The sequence below is a fragment of the Eurosta solidaginis genome, chromosome 2 (genome assembly GCF_040869045.1).
Source record: "Eurosta solidaginis isolate ZX-2024a chromosome 2, ASM4086904v1, whole genome shotgun sequence".
NCBI classification, from domain to species: domain Eukaryota; kingdom Metazoa; phylum Arthropoda; class Insecta; order Diptera; family Tephritidae; genus Eurosta; species Eurosta solidaginis.
The window spans coordinates 202060830-202071682 of NC_090320.1; the positions used below are offsets into that span (position 1 = coordinate 202060830).

Consider the following 10853-nt stretch of genomic DNA (forward strand, 5'->3'; position numbering starts at 1 on the left):
CAATCTAGGGCGTTGATCAGAAAAATAAATAAAAGCGCTGGACGCGTGAAATTTCTAAAAACGTGAGGCGTAGCAAAACCTAATTAAGGTTCAGTTGGTCTTACTTATGACTATCAATAGAAATTTGTCGCGTCCAATGCTTTTATTTAATTGTCTGATCAATGCCCTAGATTGATGAGGAGTGTGATGACTAGCAACTAGGACCTACCTAATTATTTTAATGTAAGTATTGTTCATAGGTCGCTTTCTATTCATGTAGGTAATATGTGTTCCAAATATGGACCAAATCGGACCACAAATACGATTTTTTTGAATATATCGATACCGCTTGGTGGCAGAACTTCGAATTTCGTACAGCGCGGCAAGTCCGATTTATAAGTACCATCCGAAACAAAGGATTCTCGTGAGATTTGCCTGGGATATTGCGTTCTTCCTAAGCCATTGTTCGAGGCAATTAAAAGCCAGGTAAAGCATTCATAGACCATACTCAATCGCACCACAGTTGAACTCAGAGCAGCTTGGCTGTCTAGAATGATATTGGCTGATAGTGTTCCTAATCGCAGTAGCACTAGAAGATACGTGGGACGCCTGAATTTTCTGCTTATATTTTCCTTCTAACAAAAACTTTTACCGACCTTAACTTCAGCTTCTATTCATCCGTGAACCAGTCCAGTGTCTCAACGAGTCTCTCACCCCACTCTTCTGCCGAGGAAAGTTATCCGTTCAAACTAACACAAGGGGCAATTACTGGCGCTCAGTAATATACCCTTCCTGGGATAAGTTGATTGGTTGACTGGTTACGATGCTGCCTGGGTTATAAAATAACCCGAGCCCAAGTAGCGCACGGGGTGTCATTTTGATGCACTTTCACTTCGAACCAATTGTTTTAGCCTGTGTTAGATTAATCCATACCAAGCTCCAAGCATTTGGTTCTGTCGACGAACCTATACCTTGAGAGCTAACGTGTGCTAGGGCTAAGTGTTCGCACAGGTATCGTATGGTGTTTTCTTTTCAATCCTGCTTATGTTGTTGTTGTTGGCCCTTTTCCGGATAGAGACCCCGAGGCCCTTGGGGTCGCCAGAGCTACTGCAGCTAAAGAAACAGGATTCGCCACGAGTAGGTGAGGTGGCAATTGGGTCGGAGAAACTATAAATTGCGCTGGCAACCCTTTGAAAGGGTTGCGATACACAACCTTTTGAATCATTTGGGTATTTTAGTCGCCTCTTACGACAGGCATTCCTGACTGTGTGTTTAATTTGATTGATGTTAGTGGGTTATGCTTCCAGTGATGCCCCTGACTTTGAAAGCTCGTTTAACGTCTTGCTTCCGTTAATATTCCAGTCACCAGGAGCTCAAATGACCCTCATGGTTTGCTGCAGTGTGGATCATCCTCTTGCAGTTACTGAAGCCTTCAACGATGAGATTGGGGAATTAGTCACCGTAAGTACTTATTGACGGTGTCAGCGGATGCATACCTTGCGCTCTCTCACTGAGTCTTCCGGCAGGAATCTACAGACGTATTTGTATACAATCGATTGGAAGATACTAGCCAAATTATGAAAGCGAGACTTTAAGCTGCTCAGGGAAAAACAAACTCCCACGTCACAACCCTTTTTGGATCTGTCGAATTATTGAGATATATCTTTTTTCTGCACGTCCTGTCTTTGCTGTAGTGCCTAATTGCTTCTACAATGTTTAGGTATGGGGGTAGGTTCATTTCTTTCAATAATGCCCACTTACACCACGCTTGAAATTTTTACCCGAAGCTGAGCGACACTTCCCATCGTTATGCCGGGATCCTAGGAAAGGTGGTACATGGTGACTTAGAAATATGCAATAAGATTGTACTCGATGAGCATGCGCATTAGCAGATTGCTTCGTAATCATCGGTATTTCTGGAGACTGCGGTAGAGTCTTTAGAATAAAAACTCAGTGGCTCCGATATCTAGACCATTGTCTTTCTTTTTGTTAACGGTTTTGACTGCAGTAGCTGACACCGTTTGGAAACACCAAGAAAACTTTAGTCGTTTTTCACCTGGTCCTTCCAGCGGAGTGGAACCGACCTCTTCCACTGTTTCCATAGGGTGGCTCAGATAAGAATGAGGGCCGGAGCATCTTCTTCTATTCGTATAACTTAGTCTAGCTAACGTACATAGCTGCTCTGTTTCAATACGATTGAGCCGGGATAATAAGGTGGGGCAGAACTTGTTGCGGAAGGATTAGTCAAAGTTATAAAGGTTAACCGACAACTTCGGCCTCCATAGAAAATCAAGATTTCAATATTTTATTTAAATATTAACTTCTTAAAATATATTTCTCTTTTATCGTCAATTCAATACAATTCCTTTTTCTGCGCCTCATCCTCCTCAACTTTGAAAAGGAACATGGCAATAAATTCATCATATAATTTATCTTTTTCACGTACTTGCTGCTCTTTCGATATTTCATCCAACAACTCCAACATCTCCTGTTGCTCCTCCACTGTCGCTTCGGATAGGGAATCCCACAGCTTTTTTGAAGCATCTGCAAACTCGCCCATGAACCACATATATAAATTATCGAATTCTGTAATATTCTTTTGTGAACTATAAAAATCTTCAGAGATTAATTGAAAATTTAATTCCGGATGCAAAGGAGTCAGTTGGCGACGCAATAATTCAATTTGTAAATTATTCACCCTAAATTGCCGTAACAATTGGCGTTTCATAGTGAAGTTGGTGTTTGATGAGTCATTCAGTGCTTCATTTGCTTTCCAAATATACTTTTGCATGGTTTCATTGGTCGCTTGCAATAGCATCGATGGCATCTCTTGGCTGATGTTGAGGTAAGCGTTTCGTGTGATCATCAAAGCACGATCTGTGGTATTAAGAACTAGACTTTCTACACGGTCAATAAATGTTTGCATTTCTGGACTGACAGGTTGGTTGGCTTGAACTCCAATGTAGAGGGAGAGCTGTGTGGAAGTTGAGAAGTAAATAAATTGTTTTGCAAAAAAGTAGAGAATCAAAAAAGTTGGATCATCGCATTTACCAGTGTGCAAAGAAGTATTGTAAGAATTGTTAGCCGATATTTTGCCGACATTTTGCTTGCCACAAACGTCTGGAAACAATGCAGTGCAAAGACTAAACCTGAATTGGTCTAACATAGCAAATTTAAGTTGTTGATTCTTGTATATTTGTGCGTACTTTTGTTTATGTATATGTTCCGTTGTGCAAATATATGCAGGAAATGCGGTATAATATTAGGTAAATGATCCTGTTCACAGTTACATAACAATTTTTATATTTAGAATAGAATACCCCACAGACTTTCTTCTGCCCGAAAATTTAGTGGCCCTCGCTTCTCTTCACTCTCTTTCCCTTTCTCCTCTACTTTATTTTCCATTTTTATTCTTATTCTTGTCCATACCTTATTCGGCATTTAACAGCTACCAACAGAGAAGAATGAATGTTGGAAGTAATTTGGCTCATCTATCGAATAACCAAATTAACTTCGAGGGGAAAATTCTCTGGAAAGGAAAATCTTGCCCACTTCTTTAAAGGAAGACCATGAATCATGGACAGAGAGCTCCGGGGAAACAATGGAGCTGCTTGTAAAAACACAGTTACCAGGCTGTAGCTCGAGCCGAATGGAATGGAGAGATTATACCGGAGTGGCACTTCAGGTTGTAAATGAGCTAGCGACGCTAAACGAGGTTGAATGGGCAATCAACAATTTTTCACCCTACAAATCCCCCGTCCGGATTTAATCTTCCCAGATATGATACAAAAACTTGGCTGGAATTTATCTTTAATGCAGGTATTTGACAAAATTTTCTCAAATTGGCGCTAACCGTATTTAGGGGTTTGCTCGTCCAACAAACTGCAGTAGTTGTCTCTTTGCTGAGCTAGCAATTTGTTTTAAAGACATTTGGAAATACTACTGGACGTCTAAATCGGAGCAAGCTTAATATATATGGGCTGTTAACCGCCCAACATGCCTACTAGAACCCTCAGTAATGTTCGGCTGAATGCATTAAAAGAGAGTCGGTTTGCGGAACAGAACCATTAGCGCTGAGCAAGAAGTCAGTGAGGATGTAGCACAACCTTGAAGAGGGGCACTGCAGGATTCTGTGCTCCAACCACTCCTATGGCTTTCTGCTAAAAATGGCAAAGATAGCGCTAACTCAATAGATATAGGGTAAAAATGGTGGCCTACTCGGATAACGTAGTAATACTGGTATCAGGTCTATGTTGGGCGCAGGTGGCAAGATCTCCATTGGTGCATAGAGCGGGAGTCTTTGCCACACTTCCGGGCACGTTATATACGATATTTTCGCCACCCAGGAGACAGTGTTAGAGGTCAAAAGCATATCCATCTCCTCCCAAATACGTGCGGGCTTCGAGCTGTCGGGTGAGCGATGAAAAGAGCAATTATGGTAGGATAGAAAAAGGAGTGGGCCATGGATCTACCAAAGCGACTTTGCCTTTCTCTGATTTGGCTGCATGGATATAGTATCATACAAGGCAACGAGATGGCTGATGAGTTAGCATGGTGTGGACAGGCTCTTGATGTCGAGGGAGCGAACGAGGTCCTTGCACACCTATGACTCATCAAGGCTGGCGCTTCGGGACATATGCTCAGAGAGGCTTAAAAAAGCAGTTCTGCAGAGTACAGTTTCTAAGAATCTGTGGCCATCATACAACGAAAAACAATCTTGAGCAGCATATTTCATATCGAAGTTGCAACCAGTTAAAAGAAATTTCGTGGAAAACCCTTTTTCGAGAGCAACCCAGAACTCTAAAATGTTTGGCCAGGGGAGCGTCTGTAATATATAAACCCAACTTGATGGATATAATTGTAAAAGTCCGCCCCTAAATTTGAAGCTTATGTTGAGAGGGTTTCGGAAAAAATTAAAAACTTTTTTTTTTATCCTTCGAATTACAGCCGAAATTATTTTTTATTATTGATACATCATTATTTTGGTCTTGGAACTCTGCATATTTGCTTTTAATGCCCTTTCCAGGATGAACAGACTACCTGATTCCCTATCTGCGCTTCGAAGGGGTTCTGAAAGCCTCTATAGAGGTGGATGGTTGGCACAAGGATGTCCAAATGACAGACGAGACGATAAATGTGTACACTGCTTTTTTCAAAGAAATGGAAGGAGTAGGGTTTGCGGTATACTGAGCTGATCCGGAAATAAACAGACCCCCACAAGCTGCCAGAACACTGTTGCTTTTATCAACATGTTATGTTGCAATTAAGGCAATCATCTCGCATAGCACAGCATTTGGAAGTATTTTAGAGTGCAAGCTATCCCTAGAAAGATCCGGGACAGGGAGAAGGATACATCTGTATTGGGTCCCAGGGCATATGGGAATAGATGGGAATGAAAAAGCGGATGAAATAGCTAAAAAGGGCGTATCCCTTGAAGCTTGCTCCATATGCGAGATTAAGAGTAGGTGAAGGTGGACACGACCAAGGGGGAAAGGCGCATGTCCAAGCGCGGGGCTGTAAAGTGTCGGAGATTATGTGTAGATCTTACAACCTTAGACTAAAAAAGTTGCTCCTATCATTAAAAAGAAAGGACTGTAGATTCATGATGGGTATTCTGACTGGGCACTGCCTTCTGGCGTCATTAAATTAGAATTGGCCAGTGATAGCAGATGTAGAAAGTGCGGGTTGGAGTAGGAAACGATCGAGAACGTTTTGTGCCAGTGCCCTGCGCTTGCTTGGCTAAGACTCCAGCTATTAGGAGTGATACAGCTGTCAGATCTAGAAGCATAAACTGGCATAGATTCTAGACAGCTCCTAGTATTTGCCAAGAGGGCGCAGTTATTTTATAACATGTTCTGTTTTTGATAGGGGTTTTCAGATTTGTTGTTAAACAAACTTCTGGTAACTATGTTTAAGTGACTTAATCTATGAACATTTTTCGTCTGTTTGTTTCATTAACCATTGAGTGCGATTGTAATTCTCAACTGACTGGTTAGTTAAATATTCTAAAGTAATAGTTTAAAATTTTTATCCTAAATCGGGGTTTTTCATAGCAAATTAATGTAGCTCAAAATGCAGCCAATACCTTAGAGCCGAAGTGCTCGCCCCCAATTAAAATACATAGAAGCTGCAACAGCGGGGTTTTCATAGCGAAATGAGGAAGCTTTTCCCTCAGAGCCCAAGTGCTCGCCCCTAGTTAGCATCCTTTGTTGTTTTAAAAGAACAAATAAAAAAAAAATAAACATAAAATCACATACAGTCCACTAAAATAAAAAATAATATATTTATAAAAAAAACGATTCGTCCTCCGAATCACCAAAGATTAGATAACTAAGGACTCATTCAATCTTTGTGAGGTCCTCATGGACGGGTCAGTTCAACCTAACCTGACCTAGCGTCGAACACAGTCATATACTTACAAAGTAAATATATAGCCGCTGTCACGATTGTAGTTAGAAGCGGTATTGATAATAATACCGAAGGTTATAAGTTCAAGACCTTTGGCAGGTAGCAGACCAAAGTTTTCAGAACGAGGTCACCCTCGCACAGCGAACGGAAAATCATCAGAATGTAATTATATTTGCCGAATAATGGTAGGTATGCGTATACATACATATGTATATAATATATTTGTGTTTAAATACGTTTCCACCACACCACAGTTGATATATTTTGGTGTCCGATTAATAATTTGTCGGAACCGACCGGATTGCACCACTATAGCATATATCCCCATACAACCAAGTTTTTGAAAAAGAGCGCTTTTGTCATTTATTCCTCACTTTAACTGGTAGAAAATTGAAATTTTACAGGATGTTTAGATATGAAGAATATATTGTCATCTAAAAAATTGGAAAGATCGGTCAAAGTATATATAATATGTATCCCATAAAACCGATTGTTTATATAAAAGGTTTAACGTAATTTATTCCTCATTTTAACCGCTAGAAGTTTTTTTAAGATATTTACATATAAGGCATATATTGTTTTTTGAGAAAATAGTTAATATCAGTCGTATATATAAGATACATATATCCCATAAAACTGGTTGTTCAATTTTATGAATTTTCGCAAATTCAACACATTATTGTTCAGCTCCATTCATGAAAGGTATGAAAAGGCACAACCAAATACAGTTCCGTCCTTAGTTGTTTTTTAGAAAAGTTTAGCCTTGTATGTACCTCAAGAATACTAGTTTGGGCAAGGTTTCTAAAAAAGTAGCCCAGAAGGTATATTTCACGCAAAATTTTGCTCTATATATGTATATACATAGTATACCTCAATTGCGTATTTCGATTCGGTATTTACTTTTCATTTATTCTTAAATATCTCTCTTAGTTTGACCTAAGTAGAGTATAACTTTTTTTCGCCTGGATCTCGCATTCCGAGTTGGAGCTACAGCCAGTGGCGTAGTGAGAGGGGGAGGGGGGCAGGGGCATCTTGCACCGGGCACCAAATGGTCCGCAAAGCAGAACTTCCTGAATAATTTGTATGTTAATTCTGATTTATGGAAAAAATGTTCTATACTAAAAATGCATGCATATATTGAGAACCTTTGCAACAGGTTGTGGAATAATTGAAAGCGTATACGTATCTTTTTTCTCTTGTTAAACGTTACAATGGGAATTATTAAAAAATGCTTTAACAAAAACTCTCAAACGTGAATCTGAAACAAGACGTATTGCCAGAATACAAGCGGATAGCGTTATCGTCGATTGGCTAGAGAATGTAGTAGAACACTTAGAACACTTAGCAGAGGACTCTAACACCACAAGTGATACCAGAATCGAAGCTACAATTTTGTCCCTAAATTAACTAAATTTTAGTTTCATAACATCAGTTCATTTCTGGTACGAAATCTTAAGGAGAATCGATCGTATGCAGCTCAGATTACAAAATCTGGGGATGAATTTTAGAGAAGAATATCATGATCTCAAATCATTAGCAACTGAACTATCCGAGATGCGAGACACTCTCTGTGAAGAAGCAATAGAAAAAAATATTTTTTCCCCGGACGCAAGAAAACCTCACTACGCGACTGACGCGTGAAAACTTTTGTGGATTATGCCATGTATGAATAAATAATTTGAATTTGTTCAAATGTGTATACATATGTATGTATGTATATATCTGTGGCAATTTGAAAAAACATCCTATGTCGAGTTAGGATAATGGCGATACATAGACCTGTATCTGAAAAGCTAGCCGCAATTCACCATTGTAACTTCCAATATCACTGGATCACAAATTCCAATTTTTTTTCTGCACCAGAGACGCCATTATGAAATTCCTATGTAAAATCACCCCCTGATTTCGAAAACCAAGGTTATTTTTAATTCTTGAGATATTTACGAATAACGGTTTTTTCCAAAAAAAAAAAAAAAAAAATTGGGTCCACTTAATCATATATATCTCAAGAACGAATAAAGCAATACCTTTTAAAAGGTAATTTTGCTGTAAACTGTGTATACAACACTTTTTGCTAGGTCCTGCAGAATCAAAGATAATGAACAATAATTACGGATTTTTTCCATTATTTTGTAAAAATATAAAAAAATTGTACTATGCGAGGAAGGATCTCGAAAACTTTTTAATTTTTTGCAGATTTGTTTTCTTCTCTCCACGCTCTGTTTTATTACAAAAAAAAAAAAAAAAAAAGCTTTCATTCAATAAAATTGATGGACTAATACAAAAGTTATAAGCATTCAAGTAAATATATCCATTTAATGGGTTGGTGTCGAAATTCTGTATGTACAAAATTCTAAAAACAAAATTCTGCTTTTTAAAATTCTGCTTTTTTAAAATTCTGCTTTCTAAAATTCTGCTTTCAAAATTCTGTATTACAAAATTCTGTATTGCAAAATTCTGTATTAAAATAGAATGTTAACAATGTTAAAGAGGTCATGCATTCATAATTCCGGAAGTCGAAACACCGGAAATCAATATTATGGAAGTCAGTATTCTGGAAAAAGCCGATCCAACACCGGCTGCGCCATGCACAGTAATTCTGCGTAGAACAGCTTTAGGCATAGGCGGCCTTCGGCCGCGCTTATAAACAATAACCCTGGGCTACACCATGCCAAGTCCGGGTGTGTGGTATAACCGTGGCTACCGCCACTACTACCTGCGTAGTACACCCTTCTGCGTATGACGAAAATCACAAAACTTGAATAAAGCAGAATTTTTCGCATTAAACATGCAGAACTTTGAAAAAGAAGAATTTTAAAAAAGCAGAATTTTGTTCAAGCAGAATTTTTTTGAAATTTACAGAATTTTGCCACCCAGAATTTTGTAATACAGAATAATGACGCGCTCCCCATTTAATACTTAAGTACCCTACTGGTTCATATGTGTTAATATTCGCTAACTAACTGATATACGAATACTAACATACATGTACCAGTAGGGTACTTAAGTATTAAATGGATATATTTACTTGAATGCTTATAACTTTTGTATTAGTCCATCGATTTTGTTGAATGAAAGCTTTTGTTTTTTGTAATAAAACAGAGCTTAGAGAGAAAACAAAAAAATCTGCAAAAACTAATTAACTGATATACGAATACTAACATACATGTACCAGTTGGGTACTTAAGTATTAAATGGGAATATTTACATTAATGATTGTAACTTTTGTATTAGTCCATCGTTTTTGTTGAATGAAATCTTATTTTTTTTGTAATAAAACAGAGCTTGGATAGAAAAAAACAAATCTGCAAAAAAATAAAAAGTTTTCGAGATCCATCCTCATAAAATACAAATTTTTTTATATTATTACAAAAAAAAATGGAAAAAATCCGTAATGATTGTTCGTTATCTTTTAACCTGCAGCACCTAGCAAAAAGTGTTGTATGCAAAGTTTATATAAAATTTTATTGCCTCTTAAAAGCTTCAACCCGTTTTGGAATTGCTCAATTTCTTCTTGAGATATTTATGATTAAGTGGACCCATTTTTTTTTTTTTTTTTTTTTTTTTTGGAAAAAACCGATATTCGTAAATATCTCAAAAATGTTACCATAGAACTAAAAATAACCTTGATTTTCGAAATCAGGGAATTTCATAATGGCATCTCTGGTGCATTTTGGTTGTAAACCAGAGTAATTTGTACCAGCAATTTGGCGCCAGTGCTATGAGTAAGTACCCCTGCGTTACTCTGTAACGGATTTCTGTTATGAAGCCAGAATATCACTTTTATCCTAATTCGACATAGGTTCTTTTTTCAAATTGCCACAGATATGTTGGAATAAGTACAAACCTTGCATGAGAATATTTCTATTAATGCATATCTAAATATTTGCATGAACTGCGTTGAAATGCTGTAATATTTAATACGCCATATCATTTCGGGATTTGTGTACGGAATTTTCGGAAAATGCATTCCTCTTCTTAGCTTCGATTAATATGTGAATATAAAGGCAAATGTGACCAGCGTGGCGATTGGCCCTTAAGTCCCGAAAAACTTGCCAAAGAAGTATGTTGAACTGGATTTTGAAGAAATTTATTTTCTTTTCATGTAAGTAATAAACGCTGCAATTTTAACGCATATTTTCGTACAAACTTAACAAAATATGTTCATCCGGTACTGATTTCCATAAACTCATTTGCCACTCACCACAGTTAAAATTGATAAAAAGAATAAATTAAAGTAATTAAACTAACAAATTTATTTCTATCACTGCTGATTACTATTTAAAGTTTTATGTTAAATTGACTTAACGATTTAGAGATAGACTAGTTTAACACATATAGAACTTTCTTCAAAATTAAAGAAGGGTTGCTTCGACGCCACTTTACTGTGTTGTAGGTTGAACTGTTAGATTCGCTGCAACATTGATTTGTTTTTCCCCCTTTTCTTTTGGGACAACATATACTCC

The 10853-nt window shown here is 37.7% G+C and overlaps 1 protein-coding gene across 1 annotated transcript; it reads right to left on the reverse strand.

Moving 5' to 3' along the window:
• Positions 1-2295: 2295 nt before the first annotated feature.
• LOC137242558 (uncharacterized) lies at positions 2296-3108 on the reverse strand. The gene is made up of 2 exons (XM_067769830.1): positions 3031-3108; positions 2296-2953 (listed from the first exon to the last, which is right to left on the reverse strand). Exons 1-2 carry the CDS (start codon positions 3079-3081, stop codon positions 2333-2335), a joined length of 672 nt encoding a protein of 223 aa, XP_067625931.1. The 5' UTR covers positions 3082-3108; the 3' UTR covers positions 2296-2332.
• Positions 3109-10853: the final 7745 nt, after the last annotated feature.